This window comes from Seriola lalandi, unplaced genomic scaffold (genome assembly GCF_002814215.2).
Source record: "Seriola lalandi dorsalis isolate HSWRI2012SDOR001 ecotype SW California unplaced genomic scaffold, Sedor1 jcf7180002053835, whole genome shotgun sequence".
NCBI classification, from domain to species: domain Eukaryota; kingdom Metazoa; phylum Chordata; class Actinopteri; order Carangiformes; family Carangidae; genus Seriola; species Seriola lalandi.
This window is the reverse complement of record NW_019524388.1, coordinates 69,513-92,945: the sequence shown is the minus strand read 5'-3', so window position 1 is coordinate 92,945 and position 23,433 is coordinate 69,513. Positions and strand designations below refer to the sequence as shown.

Genomic DNA, 23,433 nt, shown 5'->3' with positions numbered 1-23,433 from the left:
TACTTCCATGTCCTTCCTCTACTTTCTACCAATCCTTCCTCCTCTGTTTCCTCTGACCTCCAAACCACACCTCCCTCATCTCCCTCCTTTCATTACCACATACACCTGTTCTCGCTCTTTTCCGCTCAGTCTCCTCTTCAATCTTGATCCCTTTTCCTTTTCAATCCCTCCTTCTCGTTCCCCTCTCCTCCTTCGTCCCTTTCCCGTCTTCCCTCTCTGGCTAGGCCCAGCGCAGAGTGATCCTATTGTTGTGTTTCTCCCTCTCTTTCTCTCAGGGGCAGCACTTCAGGGACCTGCTGATTGGATTAGAGCTTTCTATTCCCTCTGGATGGATCACAGAGCACAGATGCAAATCGCCACCAGCGTGGACAACAATGCTGTCTGTCTGCGAGTCGAAATCACAACCTGTGATGTACTGCGGCTGTGTGTCTGTCTCTCGCAATGATGTTGAGTCTAGAGAAGAGTGGGCAGAACTGAACTAAAATTGACAAATTAAGATACAACTGCTGAGCGGTAAAAACTTTCACCATCCAGGCATTTTCTGTAAAAAATAAAAGGGGGAATTCTCCAAGGAGGAAAAAATATACTTGACTAATTTTCTCTTTATTTTACTGCATAAAACACAAACACACAAACACACTTGGCACAATGGGCCAGTGACAGATGTTTACAGACGGGGCCAAGTGAAAGACCTTGATGCACATAAATACATACAGTTATAATTAAAGTGTAAGGGGTTTAAGCCTAAAACCTAATCTGCAGCAAGCGTTAATCTGCAGTTAGTTGCTCAACAAGCGCACACACACAAAAGCAAGAATGAGTGACTGACAATGCACAAGCAATAGAGATAGTTATGGCGCAGTGAGTCTAGAGCTGGAATGTTATTAATGATTTCAATAGAAAATGAAGCGGCAACTCTTCTGATAATTGATTTATCATTTTTGTATAAAAAATTACACAAACATTTGTTTGTTCCTGCTCCTCAAATTTGACCATTTTTGTTTTGTTTCTCTATTGTTTTATATCATTGTTAAGTGAATATGCTTATGGACTGTTGGTCAGGAGCTTAAGACATCAGCTCAGTCTAGGCTCTGGGAAACTGTGAAAAACCATTTTTCATCATCCTGACATTTTATGAACCAAACAACTAATCAAATAACTAAGAAAATAATCAGCAAATTAATCGACAATGAAAACAATCCTGAAAGCAAAAAATAAATAAATAAATTTAAAAAAAAAAAATTCTGAGAAACAGTGTTGTTGCCTGAACATGTGCATGTTTGTGAGGATGCCGGTGTATGTGTGCAGCCTACATGCTTCTTGCATGTTCATGTGAGGGGTCAGCGCCCTGTCCTCTCAGCGTTCCCTAATGCCCCTGGATCCAGGACGCAGGCTTGATGGAATCACAGGAAATTGGATTGTCTTCCATTTGCTTTGGAAGCAGCCTGGAAGAGACACTCCTCCCTCCCCAACCCCACCCCCAATACCTGCAGTTAGCTACGGTAGCATTTTCCCCCCTCTCTGGTGCACCCCTGTTTCCATCCCATTACTGAGGCATGTCGCACCGAAACCCCTGCTTTTACATGTCATCCAAAGTTTCCCCTTGCGGTGCAGAAATGCTGGGCTGGATGTCAGCAGAGTGCTCAATAAAGCAGCTGCTTGCACAATACCAGCAGCGGAGATCCAGAACAGTGTAGTGTATCACCCTAATGGGGTGGAGCAATATGCTTAGGAGCAGCATGGATAGGGATTGATCTATTAGTACTATTGCAGTTTTGCTGAATTTAAGTCACACCAATCTATCATTTCTATCACACAAGTGATGGGAAGCAAGATGGATGAAAGAGAACGAGAACGAATCAAGGATATATAGAGAGAAATGGCAAACAGTCTTATTTCTTTAGCTTTATACCTTAACGGATCAAAATAACACTGTAAAAAGTCCGAAATTGGTCCAAAGAAAGAGAAAAACAAAGTCACAGACTAAATGATAGTGTGTGTACATTTGTGTGTAAAGATACTTTCCATTCTATCAAAAAGTATAAAAGGCCCCTGGAGGCTTTTTCCACTCAGATGATTCTAAAATGAGAGTTCAGGATTGCCCAGACGACTCAAAGTCAGACTGAGGCCAACCAGGAACAAATAAAAACCTCGTCCGTAGCTCTGTTTATCTACACAAAGGGGCTGTCACAGATGTTGTGTTCATTTCTGGAAAGTGGTTCAACTCGCTTTCTCCATCAGTCTCTCTTCACAGATCTCAGACAGTGGGACAATCATACTCCAAACATTAAACAAGATCCGTTTATACCAGCTTTAAGAGGAGGCATCAAGGGCACATCAGAGGAAGAAACTGAACTCAGTCAGGGACACAAATAGGACACAGAAGTCCCTTGACTCTGTGTCCGCTCGAAACCGGGTTTCAGTCTATCTGTGTTTCATTCATCTGTGTCCGAGCTAGAGAGGAGATTGTGGGTAGAGGTTAAAGGTCTTTCAAATCCACCACCAGCTGTGGAGTCTGCAGCAGAGAGGGCAGTGTATGTACATGTCTCTATTCCTATGAGTGTGGTGACCGTAAAAGCTTTAACGTTTTCATACCATGCCGAGCCAAGTGACAACAGGACTCAGGTGAGTGAGCTGGAAGCCACCATGGATTTAATTTCCTAAACACCATTTTCTTTACTGCTGCCTTCTCTTCAAAAAAAGTTTGTGTCCTGATTTGTTTCTTCTTGGTATTTATTTCAAGACAAAACCTTATAGGCAATTCACCAGCGTCAGTCAGTAAAAATACGATGAAAGAGTGCGGGGATTTACCATTATCATTAAGACATAATCATTAATCATTTCGAATGATTATTAAATAATAATAAAAAATTTTAAAAAGGAAAAAAAGGGGAAACCACAATAGCTAAATGTTGCGTCGTTTTAAACTGCAGTTCCTCCAATGGCCACTAGGAAGCCGACTGAGCTGAAGGGCCTGTGAAGAGAAAATCATGTTTAAAGACATGGTTCCGTCTTTCTTTTAAAAATTGTTCCTATCAGTGCTATGCAAACGCATTCTTAAAAATACTTTTGTTTTACCTCACACACCACCACATCTATTCCACTCCCTCTGTCACATCCTCTCTTTCTATATCTCTCACTTTTTACTACCTCATTCCTTTACTTCTCCATTTCTCAGTCAGCTCTTTTTATTTCTCATCTTTCTGTCGCACTAAACTTTCTTTGGGTTTTTCTTCCTCTCTTCCTTTCCCCGCCTTCCCCCCCCCCCCACTGTCCCTGACAGCAACATTAAACAAGTGGGGATAAATGGACAAGCAATTATGATTTATGATCAATGCATGCAGCAGCTGCTGACTTTTATAATGACAGTAGTTGGGGGAGGGAGAGAGGCAGAGAGAAAGAGAGAGGGGATGTGTGTATATGTGTGTGTGTGTGTGTGTGTGTGTGTGTGTGTGTATCAGTCTCAAGGGTGTGTGTTGGGAAGATGAGGGGTGAATCGATAGGCAACTGGGATCATTGGTATGCAGATTCCAGCGGATAGCATTATGATGAGCAGGTGCCATCAATCAGAAAGCAGAGCGCAGATTTGAACAAGACGGAGGAGAGGAAGACCTTCTTTCAGCAGGTCCCATATCTGTAACCAAAGCAGCCACTGCTCCACCACAGACCAGACTTCCCACACAACTTAAAAGTTCCACACTCGAGGTCTTTCACTTCGAGACCTTTTAACTGTCAATCACACACATTTTACAGCTGACCGTTTTACAAGATGTACCATGTGTTTTTTCGTTTTTTTTTGTGCATTGTAAGCAGTCATTGATTTTCAACTTGCAGAGACTTAGAATAATATATGTACTATATTATGTATATTTATTTTGCTTTTTTTACTAAAGAAAAATCTAATGTCCAAGATTTTGGAGCTAGTTTGAGAACAGAAAACATTTTGATGCACAAATACACCAAATTCACATAATACTTTGCCCCATATTCTAGTCCGAAATCTAGAAACTAGTAGTCTTTAATGACACATAACACAGACAGATACTGCCTTTAATTGTTTTGTTTTCAATATATGATCCTGGAAGTACTTGGATCGCAATAATTGATAGTGATTATCATGGTGAAATAAAGTAATTGATGAGTTTTATACCATTCTGACTTCAAGAGAAATGAGTGGCAGGTTGTGAAGGTAGGAAAGGTGTTTTGGAAAACAATAGCCAATCAGCTATCACTGAAAGCTCTCAACGCATAGTCACGTGACAAAATATGTTTTGTCTGTGAGGATGTGTTTGTGACTGCGATGTTGGACGGACCTGAGCTTGCCCTATGTTTGCTGTGTATGGTCCTGGGTGTGTTTATCCTGTGATGTGTGTATGTGTGTGTGTGTGTGTGTGTGTGTGTGTGTGTGCATTGGGAAGCCCCCCCCTTCCCATTGTTAAAAGGATCTAGAGACTGGGGCCAGCACTAATTGAATCTGGGTCTCCTCTGTGAGTAGGGAGAGGTAACCTTGCCACTCAGCGTGTGAGCACTGCCACCCACGGTCAAATTAGCCTGACGCCAAACCCACTGCCCTTCACACCTCCTGGGAGTGTCCTTCAGATGCCCCGGTGATCCCGTCAGAACTTCAAGGTTTTGGGGGGGGGGGGCCTTGAATGGTTCAGGGTCCAGAGCTGACAGGGGTCCTGGAGGATGCCAGGGATTATCGATATTTATTGTGTCAGTTATTGTTGAGTTGGAGGAGGCCCAAAAGTCTGGTACACCTTAAATGTCATCCATTCGAAATCAGCCCTACAGGTTTGGGACTAAATTGTCTAAAGTCATGCTCAACCTCAGTGTAAAAGCTACTTTAAAAGGCTGAATATACCTTTATCCACAATATTCTGATTTTCCTCCCTTTCTCTGTCACACCAGACAAAAGAAGCCTTGCTCCCCCCCCCAGCCTCCCCTTTTCTCTAAATCGCCATCTTTTACCCTGTTTGCTTCATGCACATCTTCTTCTCTTCCACACTTCCCTCCCCTTCCCATGTTGCCGAGCTTGCTTGTTCCCATGGGACACCTCAGCCTCCATTACAGCCATCAGAGAGGAGGATAAGGTTGAGGCTGAGAATTAACATCGCCAGAGGCCCCGTCTGTCCTCCCATGGCTCATCGATGATGTTTAAAAAGAAATATATGAAATAAATAAATACATAAAAGAGTGTAATATGAAAATCAATGGCCAGGCAGCAGGCGCTGCAGCTGAGGCATTTGGAGTGAGGGACTCATAAAGCTGAGTACTGCGGGAGACTGATGGAAGGCAAAACACTTACTTTGTTTATTCTCTCTCCTCACCCCCGTCCCCTCCCCTCACTGTCTGTATCCAGCTCTCACTCTCTTACTCTCTCCCCCCACCCCCCTCTGTCTGAAACGGTCGAGGACAGCTTTAATGCTCCTGACAATTTATGTGGACGGTTAAGAACGATGGAAATCAAATAGTTGAGTGTAGGCAAGGCCCAGTGAGTGGCCAATAAGAAAGAAACAACAGCTGATGATGGCAAAGAGGACTGTTACCTGCTGGAATGGCTCTTTAGGCTGCACTATTACTGTCAAGTTGCTGGCCCTTTTCTGAGTGCTCATATTATAGATTCATAACTGTATCTGTGTCCGATAGGCCCTTTTAACACAGCACGGCAACAGCTTTCATTTCATCGAGTCCAGCTAATGTGCAGCAAGTACTAAATATGAATCCTATAAGAGCAGCTTACAGCGTGGCTTATAAAATGTCAAGTGCTGTGTGTGGTGCCTATGTTGCTTTTATGTGTGTGTGTGTGTGTGTGTGTGTGTGTGTGTGTGTGTGTGTGTGTGTGTGTGTGTGTGTGTGTGTATTATACTTCACCGAGGTGAGTTCTGGTTAGATCAGAAGTGATTAGTCGATTAATCGGTTAGCAAAAAACTAATGGGCAACTCTTATCTTTACTTAGATAATTGATAAATCATTTGAGTCAAATATTTTTCTCGTTGCTTGTTCCATCTTCTCCAGTGAGAGGATTTGCTGCTTTTCTCTGTTTTATCACACTGTAAACTGAATATCTTTTGGGTTTTGAGCTGTTATGTTGGACAAAATCCAAAGGGAAACTGAGATGGGCATTTTTTAAAACTTTTAAAAGACCTCTATCCATTTAACAAGTGTTCATCTTCCAAAAGAAAATAATAAACATCACAAAATGTCATATGAAACATTGTCCATCTCTACATCAACAGCTGCACACATGGTTAGAATACTATATTATATGTAAACGCAAGAGCAATAAATAATGCTTGTGCTATCACTGGACCTATTACAGAGGAAGTGAAGGACGTCTTCCCTAAATATCTGTATTAATGTGTGTACTCAGCTGTGTGTGTATTTCAGAGTCGAGTATTAATCTGCACAGACATGAGAGTGTGTGAAGTTGGCGCCGTTCTCATGCTGCAAGATGTGGACACTTGGAAAGAAACATGCATGTGCACACTTACTCTGCCTTGAATGTACATTCTTGTTTCTTATCTGCCAGTGTCTGCGGGGTGTGCAGTATGGGTAATTTCTCTGTCATGGCGTATGTCATTTTATATTGCAGTGTAAATATTCTGATAGAATTACTGGAAAAGTATCTGGCAAATCTATTTAGAGACCAGGGATGGAGAAAAAAAAAAAAACAGACAGGATGTTTATTTTTGTTGTAACCAATGAATGAAATACCTGAAGAATAAGAGGTGTTTCAAAACACAGATACAAAAATCATATAAAATGACCTTAATGCAGTCGTGCTGATTGATTTACAACATCGCAAACAATGGCCTAATGCTACCAGAGATGTGGAAACGCAGCTTGCAACACTATAAACAAATAGAGAACAACCGCTGACAGTCGCGTCAGATTTATATTATCAACATATATACTGTTTATCAGGATATTGCACAACTTTACAATAAGGTCATGTCTTTGTTCACTTTATTCTATTTCTCCCTCCATTTTATTTATTCTCCATTTTAGTCTTTGAGTTCACGATATATTCCTTCTCCTTACTTTCCCACCTTGCTGCATTTTCTTTCTTAAAGACCCATGTATTCTGGGGATAGGTTGCACAATTACACACACGCATGCATGCACGCACACACACACACAAACACACGTACACCCATGCGCACACACAATTATGACAAATCTTGCTGAATATTTGTTATGACTGGGCTGACTGAGCCATTAGTTATAGGAGGCAGTGCTGGGAAAGGGGAGGGATACAAACGTGTAATAATGCCTCCACCATAGAATTTCAATCAGCCACCATGGTGTGTGTGTATGTGTGTGTGCGTGTGTTTACCACTTTGATCACACAAGTAGTTGACACCACAGTAGAGGACAAAGATGAGAGGGTTCAGTGTTCTTTGTTTGCTCCAACAGCAGCTTCACTGCAAAAAAAAAAGCTCTAAACACCTTCAGTAGAGCTGCATAATATCCACAAGAAAAAGGCTGCAAAATTAAATTTTTGCTGAATGATGCTGTTTCAATATGAAATGTAATAAATATTGATACTGGTTTACTATGCCTTTTCATGAAAAATGTGCATGAACAGATGCTAATGCTTACGATTTGTTCAGTTTGATTAAAATGGAATATTTTCTCTGACAGGCTACTTGATTTGTGAGCTGGGGATTTGGCACAAGCTGTCCAAAACACTTTTTCCTTTGGGAGAAAACTGTAGCCCTTTGCTATTTGGTAATTGCAATAGTTCATATTTGCAAGAGAGTCTGACTTTTTATATTTTTGCCATCAATTTGATATGCAGTACATCCGCACTGTGTCATAGCAACACTGGATGATCAAAGTAATTAGCAACAGACAATGGTTTCCTTTAAGGGCAGTACAAAAATCATCAGTGACTTTATAAATCTAAAATAAGCCATCCAATACTGGTAAGAGAGCTGAAACCACTGGTATAATAACTCGGCAGTCTAACGAAAATTTTAAAAGCTGATTCATCGTTTAAGTCATTTATCAGGCAAAATGCTACATACTCTGACATTCCACCTCCCTCTCTTTCTTGTTACATTGGTTTCTTGAATCTTGATCTTGTAAACCAAATATCTTTGGGTTTTTTGAACTATTTTCTGCTCCTTTGTAGACAAATACTTTAATCAATTCATTAAAACATAATTGATAGATTAATCAATAATGAAAATAATGATTAGCTCTAGCTCTAACTGGTATAACGTTTAGTGTGGATTTAATTTACTGATTTATATCAGTCTTTAAAAACACTTAATTATTCATATTAAAATGTTTGTCTAACAGCATATTTCTAAGATGTTGCAGGAATGCTGAAAACACATTTTCAAAATCCAACATCATCATTTTAAAAGCAATAACTTTGGTTGTTTGAGTCAAAAAGTCCTAACAAAGCCTGACCAATAATAGATTTTCAGGCTTCACACTTGAAAAATAAACTTGTCAGTGCTCACAACACCACACACTTACCTTAAAGTAAACAACACTTAAACATTGTCTTGTTATCGGCCTTCAAACTGATACTAACATATCTGCAATTAGCTAATATCAGCACAGCCGTTTTATGGAAAATGTCCCTTTATGTTGTATCATATTTCCCAAGTTCATCACTTACATTTGACAGCACATACAGATCAGTAAAGCTGAAGTTTCACATGCAGTCATGAATTCACTGTTTGGCTCCATTATATAGATAAATCAACAGTCCGAGTCCACCAACGCCACTCACATCAATACCAAATCAATGGGTCAATACCCTCAGAGAGACTATGCCTTTACAAATAAGCCATACAGACTTGACTTTGTCACAAACACAAACTGTTGATACCACACACAAACACCGCCCAGATACCCCTGCAGGTTCCACATGCAGAGTATGTGTACAAGAATTGTTGTGTGCTCTCTAGCCACCAATTGTAGGCCGCCCAGTCAGATATTTATTACTATTGATCTAGCTGGTCCTGGCTGGAGACTTTTGTTCTGCTACTCGAGGCTCTGACCTCAATTAAGTTATGAATTTCTATCTGATAGACTGGGAGCGCTTGGGGCCTGCCGTGGCCGTGCTACCACGCTGGATTAATTAGAATTAGCGGTGCTGCGAGTCGCCCTCCCCGCCTCATGGATCATGTTGTTTTAATACAAAGTAGAGGCGGAGGAGGCGGGGAGGGATAGAGCGAAGGGGACGGGAGCTTGGGGGGAAGGGAGAGTGATGAGGAGAGGAGAGTGATGAGGAGAGGAGAAAGAGAGAGACAGATAGAAAAACAAACAAAAAAAAAAAATGCAGGAATGAGTCTAGTAAAAGCATGCGAGACGCATCCATGTGCTTCAAACCTGCGCTGCCTCGTCCTATAATCACCTCCTCTTATTTTAAGCCTTAACAACGTTTCCTTCCTGCCATTGTGTTTGTGTTGTGCTAACCTGCATCTCACCTGTCCTTCCTCTTTGTCAGCCTAATCCCGCCACCGTCACTTACCCTCTGAGTAATTGCTCTAAGTCAGACATTGTGTAAGTCTACTCTGGGCCATTCCTGACCTTTGTTGTAGTATGAAAAACACCTCTGAACCAAAGCTCTGCCTTCTCGACTTTAGTTCCCACAAATGGGCACGTCCTTTCTATAAATGCATTTCCATGGCAACCTGAAAGCTTGTTGGGAGGGTCAGACGAGGGTTTGGGATTTCCACCTGAAAAACAAAAGTTGTGTGTGTGTGTGTGGGATGAAGCTTAGCTGTGGGTGTGGGATTACAGCGTCTGGCGAGAGAATGACCACAGGGAGAGCAGACACACACAAACGCACGTCTAGACCACCGAAATGACACTCTGCAGCCGCTAGCTATACACACAAAGAAACATACTGTCACCTAACGTCACCAAATTCCTGACATTTTGGCCATTTTGCAGTGGCTTCACTTTCAGCGATAATTTTTTAAAGATTTTTTTTTTACTTTATTGATCAGCTAACAGCAGAGAGACAGGGAAAGTTGAGATGGTAGACACCAGGATGCCAAAACCCATATCCTCAAAATAGGATCACCAAACATCAATACCTATTTCTTACCTTTCTTACTTAACCTACTGTTTGTTTTGTTTTGTTTGTTTTGTTTTGTGTCTATATTGTAAATGATGTTGATACATCTCAGTTTGTCTGGTTTTGGTTTGGTTTACTATATACAGTACATATAAGATGCAACATAACAGACTAATACAGCCCTGAACTTATTTCTATTGTTGTTTATGCATCCCAGTAACCTTTACCAAGACACACTAAGGTATTTAATGTGTAACATTATTAAATATGGAAAAAAATAACAACTAAAAAACTAGAAAATGTCATCTCTATTCTATTTTTATATCTGCTGTAGACAATCTTGCTGTAAAACATTTTTTTAGCTGAACTAGGTTAATAACTTGTAATTAGTGCTGTCAATCACCTGAAATGTTTCAACACCGGTGCGAAATGAAGAATGAAGCCAAACCTGTCAGATGCATCAGTGTTTGATTTTATCTTAAAACAACGCAGCTACAGAGGAACTGTGTTTAATAAAGGATAGTGTAAAATTAGCAAAGTTAATTAAAGTTACATTCTTGACCTGGGTTAAGGCTTTAGAAAAGTGTTCAGAGAAAACAGAAGTTTGAATCGACAATGCCCATGGCAACTGGGCAACACAATTTGGTGAAGATGACCATGTGATTTGATTAAAAGCTCCAAAAGCTTGTCAACAGTAAAATAATTATTCATAATCAGGAAGTATTTAATTGAAGAAAAAGTAAACTAGACAAAAAATCTGACCAAGAAGTTGATGTCAGCTTTTGCAAAAAAGGTACTGAAGTTTGATTCAGAGTCATATTTGTAATTTAGTCTGTTTAAACAAAACCTAGTCATTAAACACTAATTAAATTCTATTGTTGGATCTGTATTCATTACTGTTGTGGTATGAAGGAATGTCCTAAACTTAAGCTTATTCCTCATTAATGCTCTTAAATACATTCTAGCACACAGAATATAAGTCCAGTGTTTGAGCCTTAATTTCCATTATTACATTAAGTGAGGTTTTATTGTCATCTTTCCCACAGTTGGTGCTGTCTGCCCTACTTTCTCTGGGTGTATTAGCTGAGGGAGCAGTGATACGGTGGGGGTAGGGGTTGAGGAAGGGGGTGGGGGGTGGGGTGGGTTATGGGTTAGCGTACAGTACCAACACCAGGGCCTGATCTACAGTTGGCAGGTGGCAGAGCTGTGATCTGTGTATTCAAACACACACAGCTACCTATTGTAGTCCCACCCTGCCTTGATCCAGGATTAACTATCAAACGAGCCCTTAATGCAGGTTACCAGGGTTTGGGAACAATTCACTAAAACAATCAGTTGATTAATTTCAAACGATTTTCCTCCTCTGCCAAGCAAATAATAATACTTTTTGTTTTAACTCTCAAGTCCCCCTCCCCTTTTTAATCAACAAATTAAGCATAAATCATGTTTGATCTTTATTTACTGGTTGCTCTGCAGTTGGTGGAGGTCAAGAGAGATTACTGGTCGCTCTAATAGCCTGCAAACAAACCAAACATTCCTTTATTCCTCTCATGAACACACACAACCTCCCATACTCTTTGTTTCATGTGACAGTGGCTTTGGACAAAAAGGACAGAAGCATTAAACCATCCAATTTCTTGTTTTTTTATAGTACTCCAATACAACAAAAGTGCTACTTTCCTTTCCTTCTTTTCTCTCCTTCATTCCTCATTGACATAACCCCAAGAAAAAAAAAACACAAAAGGATGTTCGAGCAGGTTCTAATGAGAGGCATATCGTTCTGTAAGCTTCACATAGTGAGATAATTTGGCATTGCGACAGAGTGATATGATTTAGCTGACTATATTTTTCTCTCAGCCACCTCTTTGCCACCTCATAAATCTGCTACCAGTTACTGCTGCAGAGGTCCGGTTTCTGTAATATTCAGTCTCCTCCACGGCCGGCTTCCTCTGACACCTGAGAGACGGGCAGGTGCAAAGGTCCCGATGGCCTGAATGCATGAAGTCATGTGATGTCTAAACTGTGATTGGCTCCAAAATCCTGCCTCTGACACATTATTTTAACTTTTCCTTCCCTCACATACAGATATTTGCTCTAAAAGGCTCATTTTAAAAGCAGAACAGGATTTCATATAATTAAAATTCATACAAAAATTATTATTCTCAGCCTCTCTCTGTTCCATTACAAATGATATAAAGAGGAAAATACAAACCCTGGATTATTTCCCTCTGTGTGTTATGATACGAAATGAAGTAGAATCAGACAAAAACGTGCACTGGAAATAAATTAGGAGTCGGCTCAAATTCATCCATCCAATATCACTACCTGGCCAAAGATTTATGTTCCCTACTTTCACTGCTGAAAACTCTTGGCACCTGTAGAAATCAATTCATATTTTAATGATAGATACATGACTGTAAATACGTTACATCTTACAAAAGGACAAAAGCCTCTATCTATACATCAATCCTCTCCTGTCATTATCTTGATATGGCTCTAAATCATCAGTGAAGTGTTTCGTAGTTATCCCACTGTTAAGTCTTTTATGAACCATTCGCCACAAATCCACCCCCTCCCTGCTGCATTCAAAACAAAAGGGGCCACGCATGACCACAAAAGAGAAAGTCATTTGTGAAATGTCCTGATTATGTGGGTTGTGCAACGTAAAACAATTTGCCTGATTACTTCCAATTGATTCGGCCTTACAATTAAAGCCTCAGTGTGCAGCCCCCGTGTACTGCACTGTGTCGTGCCACTGGGCAGGGAAGAGGAGTAATTTCTCCGATGTGCAGCTGAGCCAGCTTACCGCCAAAGCTAAAGCCTCCTGAATGCAGCTAAACCTTGGGAAGGCTAAACACTAGGCTAGCTACCAGCTAACTCTGTCTGCTAAAGCCCTGGGGGATTTGTCTGTGGCACAAAGTGAATTAAAGGTGACCTTCTGGAAAAGGATGGAGAGAGAAAAAAGAAGGGCAGCTGGGATGCTGAAGATGTCACTATTTGCCTTGGGTTAACACGTGTGCTGGGCAGTGTTACTAGGAAGTATAAGGCTCCTGCTGCCTTCCTTTCATCTCCACCCTCACTCCATCTATCCAGTGGGTATCAGTGTGTGCACACACTTGACCTCAATGCGTACTGTAGTGACTTCTGAAACAAAATCCATCTACTTCACCTCAGCAAACACATTTAGCTCAAACCATTTCTACTGTGTCAATCTGTATTATGCAACAAAAAAAAATGCATTGCATGAAAATGCATGTAACTGCAAATGAAGCTGCATGCATGAAAGTTATGCTCTTCCATCACCAAAAAAAGAGAAAAAAAAAAACAGAGTCCAGCTTTCAAATTAAGTATTTTATGCAGTTGCAGGGGTGGAATCTAATAACAAACAGACACCTGAAAAGCTGCTCCAGTTCTGGGACAGTTGCTGATCCACTTGCCCTCGTTCCTCAATATATTTTCCCGTAGAGGGTTTCTGTCATCGATCTTTTGGAAGAGATAAAAGATAATACTGGGTGTTTCTGTCCATTTATCGTGCATCTAATACTTCTGGGAGCTGTATGTCAACAAAAAACCCATTGTTATAACTTTGTCAAATATGAGAAATGGAAAAATACGAACTGGAAGATAAAGTAGCCTGAAGTCAGTAACTCCATATGAACCATTCCAGGGAAATATAGTTGTCTTTATGATAGTCTTCAATTTCAGAACAAGAGGGGCTAATTAGGCTTCTACTCATTCATTTTCTGAGCAATTGCCACAACAATCACTCACAATGTCACAACCTGCGCTACCTGGCTACCAAGAATCAAACTTTCACCAGCAATCACCTGTTGAAAAACTCTTTGCGATACAATTTGGTTTTAAAATGCACAGCAAAAACCCAGGAAGACAAAGACAGACACATGCTGCTCACCTGACTGTTGATGTCTGCTTTGTGCTGCAGTAATACAGACACCAGCTCCTTGTGTCCTCTGTCACAGGCCCAGTGCAAGAGAGCCCGGCCCTGCAAACACACACACACAGAACAAGGATACTGTAAAAGGCCTGTACAAAAGTTTGAAAGTAGAAGTAAACATTCAACAGCATGGGAATATTTAAATTAGCTTTACTGTAGGCAATGTCATATTCTGTTCAGGTTGTTATTTCAGACAGTGTTGTGTGATCTGTTATAAATGCACAAGAAAGGGAATCTTCCTCTATCTCCTGTGCCTCAAACACAGCCAGACTTCAATCAGCTTCTTTGCTTCCAGACAAAATAAATTATGCACAACCATTCAGAACTCAGAGCCTTTGGACCAAAGCTCCATAATGATCTGTGGACAGAGTGATGAGTTATGTGGACTGCTTGGTGTGTGTGTGTGTGTGTGTGTGTGTGTGTGTGTGTGTGTGTACACACAAGGAAGAGCCGTAGGTGGTTCAAGCTTATACCGAGATCTTCAGGACAAATTGTCTGTAAAGCTTGATTGATGTGCACAAAACAAGAGCAGCTGATCAGCAGCCCCCTATTCTATACCACATGGGCGCACGCACGCACGCACGCACGCACGCACGCACACACACACACACACACACACACACACCTCCTTAGGTCCAAGATCCTTGTTCTAATAAAACCACACAAGCTCATTTTTCAGTGAGGCCAATTAGGTAAAGCAAACTCTCCGAGTCCAGTTCTGTTGCTTAAATCATATTGATCACCGTGGCTGCATGTTAAAATGGATACTTATGAGCCAGCCCAGAATACCAATAAGCCGGTCGCTCTCTCTCTCCCTCTCTCCTGCTTCTTTCCTGCTCTCTTCCAGGTGTGCTGCTGTTGACTGCTGACCACATTTTCACTGAGGACCAGAGTTTACTACTTCCAATAGGAGACTGCATGAACTCTGTGTTACGTGAGCTATTTGGGGTGTTGCAGTGATTATCAAGAGCCTGAACGTGTCAAACAGAATAGGTGCAGCATTCAAAGTTGAGGACGCAACATTTACAGAAACATTCAGTCTCGGCCAGCCTCTCTATTTAGAAGAGAGGACATTCAGAATGGTCTCCTCTGAGCTGATACAGCTGCCTTTTCTGAGGTGAAATAGCCTTTTATCAAGGAAGGCAAAAACCTCACGTGAGAAATGTTAAGAACACTCTACTCAAGTGGGTAGAGTGTAGGCCCTATTGTCTTTATCTGAGGAAGTTGGCAAACACCTGCTCACTGTGGAGGACAGAAGCATTGCTATATAACCGGATTAGCAATGGTAGGACATCTCTAACCAGACAAAAATGGGCAAAACATTTACCCTGCAGTATAAATATGAAAGATGTGTATGTATATAGAAGAGTGAGGTTTTCACATCTATATATATATATATAGATGTGAAAACCTCACTCTTCTATCTCATCTTCTTTCTCTGCCTCTGTCCCAATATACAAATGTGTAGTTTTGCATGGTTGACTCAGGATGCAGAGGAGGCAAGTGTGTTGCACATCTGACTTTAACATGCAATGTAATTCTAGTAATCAATTTCATTGGTATGGTACCTTTCTCTTTAAAGATCAAAAACACTTTAAATATTAAAGTAAAGATTAAAAAGGTTAGTGTTCTTAAAGGAAAACACACAGATGTTGTGTGTTGGATAATTACTGGCAAATTATTTCTGAGTTTTAGTTCATAAAAACTGAATGCTGCCTCTTTAGACTTCTTTGTCTTAGCTGCAGGTAAACTTTACCGACTCTTGATGCACAAGTCTAATAATAAGAAGTGCAGTAATTATTAGAATGATGATGACAATTGTTTTTATTTGACTATAATTGTAATGCTTGATGGCTGCAGTATTATTTATTATTTGAAAAAAAATAAGTCTGAATAAATCTGAGCCTACGGAACAATTGGCTACTAGAAATTCACATGAATGACGGGATGAGTTCATTAACCAAGCAAATCCTAATGTGTTCTCAAAATCTTCCACACACTTGCAGACTTAATTGTTAACTAATTGGCATTGTTGTCAATAAGTTTATACCAGAAACATGTAACACAGGTGGACATTTGGTCACAGACCCACAGAGTATCTAATGGGACAGTGTCCATCTCTCTGAGCTGCAGAAGCAGATCAGGTTTCCTGCTGATGTGAAACTTCACCATTGCCCTCTGCTGTTGAGCAAGCAGTACTGCAGAAGACAACATTTGCAAGACAGACAAAGCTTTCTCTGCTGCTGTGGGCCCTCAACCATCTGGTCTTTGACTGGGAACTCACCAGCCGTCTGCCTGCTTATCTGAAGAGCGTGTGATGAAAGAGAGGCAGGGAGCGGGCCATTTGGCCTGGCCGATAATGAATCAAGGACACACGAATGGATTTCAGGGTCAATCCAGAAAACACCTTGCGATGCTAATAATAGCTGTTCACACAATTTACGCACCTCAGCCTCAGGAGCGGTTCCCATGTGTTTGTGGCTTCAGATCACTGAAACCATTATGTAATGACTGCGAAAGACTATCCCCCAGTGACCTGTATTTTTCATGATACTCCTCTGATCATTTTCACCTGCCCTCGTGCGCAAGGGGTCAGAGCACAGGACAGCAACCCTGCAGCTGGTATGGGATTCAGTATATTGCTAAAAGACAGTCAGTGCTTCTTGCCGCTGGGGGTTGAACGTGAATCCTGTGGTGAAATGTTGATTTCCCTACTTTACTTCGGGCGTGTTACCTACATTACATGTAGATAGTACAACGTTGTCATGGTAATAATCTATTCAAGTAGCACTATGAATTGCAACTCTCATATGCCACATATGAAAGTTCACTTTGCATATTTCTCAGCACTGTGCTTCGTAGTTACCTCTTCGTCTTTAGTATTGACATCCACTTTCTGGGAGCTGATGGCCTTGCTGATGTGGTCGATGTTGTTTTCTCTGCAGTAGTCAAAGATGTTCTTGTCCTCTTCCCTGAAAGTGATACAGACATTGAGACAAAGAGAGAGAGAGAAAGAGAGAAAGAAAAGAAAATATACAGTCAATTTTATTTTCTGGACCATCATTTGTAGTTAAAGGATCAGATGACATTGCTTTGGTTTTACTTATATTTTTGAGATATTTCATAGTGAGTCTCTACCACAAGATAATGGAGGTGAATGGCGTTTTGTTTGTGGTGCTCAGACTTTTCAAAAGGTTTTTAAAAAACGATGAACAGCAACATTTCTTTTCCCACTCAGTGTTCTGGTTATGCTGAATAATCCACAGAGCTGACTGTGAACAATTTTCCTCACAACTACTTTCTACTGAAGAAATATCCCCATGAAAACAGTCAGTGTGTTTTGTCTATTATGCAGATGTTTTTAGATTTTGCTGTTGGCACCAGGAGCTAAACTCCATTCATCCCTATTGTACAGGCAGATGTACAGTAGTTCTCAAAACAAGGGCAACAATAACCAAAACTCTGCGGTATCTGCATGGCTAGAAAGTGGGGAGTGTGGAAAGCAAATTCTATTTTACTACAGTATTTAGTCAACACACACACACACACACACACACACACACACACACACACAATCCCAACTCTGATTATATCTCTGTGTCTCTAATCACCTCCTGGCATTGGGGACAGGACTGAGTGGTGGTAGTGGTGGCGGCGGCGGGGAGTGGCGGGGTGGGGTGCATGTTGGTGGTGGAGGGCTGCAGCAGGGTGAGGGGGAGAGAAGGGGCGAAATCTCATTTAGAGCTTTACGCCTTCCCCTCCCGCTTAACCATGCCGGCCATTCAGATTAATTGAATTTAGTGCTCTATTGTCTGACAGAAAGCCCACATACCCGCCACTGTATCACTCCCACGCAGTAAGTCAGTCATCCCCCAAGGCCAAATCCCCCAGTTCCCGTCTGTGACGCCTGCTAGCTCTGCCGCACTGGGCCTTACAAGTCCCACAGCACACACCTGGCTCCAGCCACACAGGAGCCACTGTGTGTTGTTGCCACATTAAGACTGAGGATGTTTGGTGTTTGGTGGGGAGAACGTGCCCTTAACCATGTCATGGTTAGAGGTACGATTACTCTGTCACTTTGAACCAGCAGTCTGGCTTTAACGCTTATAAAGGTAAGTTCCAAAAGGTCAGCGACACAGTGGATTGCAGTCATACTTAAAACCCCCAAAAAAAACCAAAAAACAAAAAAACTTTGTATCCAACCAAAAACCACCCAGAAGCACCTCTGGACATGCCTATATACACTGATCGATTTTGCACAACAAGAACAGTTCATTTTAATGAAATACTGTCTTCTGTGGCTCTGGAGGGGCTTTGTCAAATCTAGAAAAAGAAAATAGTCATAGTAATGTCATTGGGAGTATCTTGGCTTAGACTCGGAGACTACAAATGTTTAATGGAAAGCCTGCATTAGTAACTGGGTTTATCCAGAAGGCAGAGAACAACAGAGAAGGTCTAATAAAGATGCAATTGAGTTGCATTATGGAAAGTGTAGGATCCGGTGTTTTCTAGGGACTGACCCATATCAGGGACTAAAAGTCAGGACAAAATTGCTGGAGAACCACTTTAATATGGCAATCTATCTAATTATTTTACTGAAATTAAAGCCGCAATATTAACAGGAATAAAGAACGCTGCACAGAATGCAGTTGGTAACAACTAAGCGCATCAAGACAATTGGTTAACAAGGGATCGGCTGCATGCATTTCTTAATGCATTACTTAATACAGTTGTTTATAAATTGTATAAAGGATTTAATGGAGGAGTACTGAGTAATGGTTAGGAATGTATAATTGTATACTTTGTACTTTTTGAACATTGTTATTCTTGTTTTCTTTTTTACCTGTTTTTTTATCATTTCCTGTTTCATGTTCGAAAAGAATCAAATTCATTCAGTCATTCATTTATTATTACAACCACTGGCCAAGTTTGATACGAGGACCACCAGTTTGCTCGGAGAATCACAGTAGAGTTTCTCTGGCTTACAATATGAGCCCTTACTCCATACACATCTGGATCAACTATGGCTTAAAGCTACAAGGGAGATAAACCTCTCCTGCCCACAATCAGCAAAAAGTTCTTTACTGAACCTATGCACTTCCTTTTCTTCATCTTTTCATCTGCGTGGTTTCTCTCTCTCGCTTTGCTCTTTCCTCCCCCTCCCTCTCTCCCTGCCGTTTCCTCATCAGCCTGTGATGAATTATGAATAACTCATTACACTTTTATCACAGCTAGGTTATGTATGAGCACATTCATTTACATACTCCTGATTACCAGCACTATGTTTATTCATGAGTCTCCACACTGGGCCACACCCACTTCCTTGTCTGATGGCCACAGTGACCCCAGGTGTCCCTGACGTGTGGCCGCCATCCGTCTCCCCCGGCAACTAATCAATAGGCCAGCTCATCAGTCTTTCGTCGATGATCGGACAGGGCTGGCCTGACGGGCGCATGACACCCTCACATGTACAGAGCACAAGCACACACGCAGCTAAGTATGTAGTGTAAGGTTATATAATAAACACTATAATAAGCTCAAATATGAATGTACACAAACAGGTAACACCTGTATATAGTCTGTACCACAGTGACTACACATGTATCCACACAGACGCAGACACCCAGACCCACACCCACACCCACACACAGGCTATAAACAAACAAATGATTAATGTGGGTCCTATAAACGACGTGACATCAACAGTGTGTGTGTATGTGTGTGTGAGAGAGTGTTATGTGCTCACATGTGTGTGTCCAGTCTGGTGTACTGGCAGATATGTCCTTCATCCATCAGGCTAAACTGGCCGCAGTAGTGGAGAACACTCATCTACCTGGCCTGAGCTTCACTGATCAACACCATGGCCACGTCATCACTTCGCCTATAGGACCCTGGTCTACACTCTCAACATGGCTGGGCTCCATGGAAGTATGAGAAACAATGAGAACTCAAATAACTCAGCACTGGCTTCCAGCAAAGTGTCCGGACAACAAAACCTCCAGTGTTAATCAGAATGCTTTTTCAAGGTGGGTGAGAGAATTACAAATGTAGCTTTCAAAGCCTCCTCAATCACACACTGATCAGCTCAGTAGCCCAGGGATATTGCTAATCAATCCTGCTTTTGTCGATACACATGCCATCCACACATACACACACTCTGAGCTCGAGATGAGCACTGAGCAATGCAATTAACTCTCTGTCTGGTTAACAGGTGCTTAGCTGTTTAATATGGAGTGGGCCTGTGTATGTGTGTGTTTGTGTATCTGTGTGTGTGAAAGAGGAAATTGAAATGCAGCAGAGCAGTGAGTGTGACAGTTCCGGCAGGTTGTGCATGGATTTGGATGCAATCGCGGCAACCTATGGCGGCAAGTGTATGTTTATGTGTGAGCACATGTGCATAGGTGTGTGTACGTGCTGTGTTAATGACTTCCTCCTTGCCGGTTTCCCTCGGGGCATCGCTGCAACTGGATATCACCAAGGGGAGCACCGTTCTGGGAAACCTGCTGTACCCGCCTCCCTCTGCTGTACCCGGCCTGTCTTCGTCACCCCCCTGGACTACCCCCCGAATCGTAACGTAATTAAAAAGGGGAGACTCTGGCCGCCTCTTCCCAAGACTGTGCATACTAATCACATACAGCCATTTAGGAGGAAAACCTGCAGGATTCACACATCTCATTTTCATCTGCAAAAGAGCTCTTTTTTCATTGAAATGAAGATGAGGTTTTTAAGCTTGAGTAAGTCTGCCAGGCAGAAGTAAATGGAGAATATATTTCATTAACATAAATCAGAACTGTATGACGTCTCCAGACCCTAACTGCAGTTATGGTCTGTTGAATATAATCAAATACAGCATCAAGACCATTGGTTAACAATGCCAGACTCAGACTGAGTTTACCTAAGCATTAAATAAGTGGTGATTCACAACCGGAGGAAAAAGCTGAGTCTGTTCAAGCACCCTCGAGATCTGGGAAAGGCTTTGAGATTCTTTGGCATCTGAAAACACAACTTAAGAACACAGAGTAGAATAAAGAGAGTGTGTGAGGTGTATACAGAGTCAACAACGCAGAATGTGTGTGTGTGTGTGAAACTCTTCAAGACGCTACTGTCAGTCCCTGTGTAATAAATGTAACCAATAGTTTCTGATGTATGCCTTGTCTGCATGTGTGTGTGTGTTTGTGTTGCTTCTGATGTAAATACCTGATCATCTCCTCCTGGTAGAGAGAGCTGACTGCTGCTCCTCCGAAGCCTGTTCTCCTTTCTGCTCCTTGTCTTTCCTGTGAAATAAAAAACAGTCAGACATTAAAGAGCAATGTCCCTCTTATGCACAGTTAAAGCTTCTTCGGTGATAAACAGTGTCACCAACCTAGTCTAGTTTGGCTTAGTTCTGTAGCCTGTTTCCATCCTATATGGACAGAGTAACTGACCTTGCTGTTTTGTGTACTCAAAGCAATACAATAGGCGTGGGTTAATCTATTCACCATGAATGGCTTTACCTATAGCCTTTCCCCTATAGCCTTTGCAAAGCTAATGCGCAACAGAGATAAAGTTCAAAATGTGTAATTTTCAGACACAAGTCTCTGGAGCTTTAGACGTGACCTCAGTGCCAATAAATAACCAATAACATGCAACAGAACAACATAAAATATATTGCGCCTTAGTTTGTGACTGTTGTTAATCTTTTGTATCTTCATGGAATTCCATACTACATTCAGTTCAGACTTTATTACCCGGCCTATTCTTTGCTGACCAACCTTGACTCACAAAAGAACCCACACAAATCTGATTTCAGAAAATGGGGAGAGTGGGGAAGAACATGACAAGCGAAGCAAAACAACTGTGCGAGCACTTTTGGGACAACCTAATTCACTTCAGAAACTCAGAATATTCGCTGATGCACTGGCCCTGCTCCTCTGCAGTGTAATGTAATATAAAGCCAGTGTCTGCTCAACAATTGAGACAGGAACAGAGGTCAAATTCTGGCTATTATTCTCTCCCCTGCTTCTCTGTCTATGCACTTCTACTTACACCATTTTAACTGTGCTTCCAAAAGAATAGCCACCGCCATGCTAAGGTGCTTTGTTAACACAAATACAATCAGCTTCTTTTCAGGGGGGTTGGGTCGGGTCATTTGTGCGTTTGCCGGCCTGTCTGCTGAGCTCTCTGCTGGCATTGTGCAGCTGTGGGGCAGAGTCAGCGAGTATTGCCCCGCAGTGTGGCCGAAGACAAAAGAATGTGTCAGGATTGGACATGTGGTTGACAGTGACACTATTAACGTGACACAAATATGGATGGAGAGCAAAGAAAGAGGAGGGATAGGAGTACTAAAAGAATGAAGGGGTTAAAGAAGAAAAGATGGTGGGGGAAAGATTAATAGAGGAAAAGCAGGTAGCACAGAGGTGGATAACAAAGAGGAGGGAGGAAAAGGAGCAGTAATGAAGAGGTCAGGGAAGCCAGAGGGAAAGTAGACAATGGCAAGAAAAAATGTGTGAGCAATGCGACACTGCTGTAGCTCTCACATAAATGTTTCTTATTTTATTTTTTTCAGTTATAGAAAAAAACACAACCTTAATTCATCTCTCTGGGGCTGTGCTTGTAGAGCCTGACTGTGAATCCACTCCCATCTGTTTGGAGAGGTTACTACATTTGTAGAGTGAATCCACAGAGTCTGGTCATACGTTTGACTCATGTGGATGTGGCAGGCATCTTCAGGTGCAAAGCTTTCCAATAAAGTGATACCAATTTCCCTTAATTACAAGCTACTGTATGGCAAATGGTAGCCCTAACACCAAGGATAAAGTTTTTAGTTACTTTGAATGTGTCATTTCTCTAAGCATCAAAATGTAAAAACTTTTTGTTGGTTACAACTATCATTTGTAGGTATACAAAAAACATTCATACATAAAACAACCATGCTATAACAGACTTTAAATATACCCTTCAACTTATATAAAACTGCAGTCTGACTATTTTGACATATATGGCAGCACTGTAAAAAAGTTTATTTTGAGGAGAAAAATTTGATCTCTAATATCAAATAAATTAGTTTTTATTGACTAATGGAAATTCACTCAACTTAGCAGTATGGTCAAGTATTTTCCAAGATGATGTAGACTAAATTTAGAAAACATTTTCCTTAATGTTGGCCTACTAGCAACCATCACAATTTTAGAACATTAGAGAGAACAGAGATTTTTTTTAATGTAAACCTTAAATGTAAATTAAAGAATAGTCTCAGATTTAGCTTCGAAAACAAGTTTTAAAGAAATGCTAAACTCCTATTGCTGCCAGCTTCTACAAACTTCCTTTCACACTGAGCTTTATTTGAGTCAGAACTGATGCTTTTTAAAGAATGAACCGTATCTCCTTTATAATCTTGCACAGCCATCAGTTGGGCTTTGATCAACGCAAGAATATTTATTTAGCACACATT

The 23,433-nt window shown here is 41.3% G+C and overlaps 1 protein-coding gene across 2 annotated transcripts in view; it reads right to left on the bottom strand.

The window, feature by feature from the left end:
* Positions 1-23,433, bottom strand: part of acbd6 (acyl-CoA binding domain containing 6) — a 29,638-nt gene that overhangs the window by 4,098 nt on the left and 2,107 nt on the right. The window contains exons 4-7 of one of the 2 annotated variants that reach the window (XM_023401916.2): positions 21,201-21,277; positions 16,870-16,975; positions 13,962-14,051; positions 11,490-13,531 (exon numbers count right to left, since the gene is read on the bottom strand). In XM_023401916.2, coding sequence (XP_023257684.1) covers positions 13,424-13,531; positions 13,962-14,051; positions 16,870-16,975; positions 21,201-21,277 — 381 coding nt within the window. In that variant the 3' untranslated portion in view covers positions 11,490-13,423. Of the gene's footprint in view, positions 1-11,489; positions 13,532-13,961; positions 14,052-16,869; positions 16,976-21,200; positions 21,278-23,433 lie in introns of those variants that run through there. The other variant, XM_023401915.2, reaches the window with a different exon arrangement.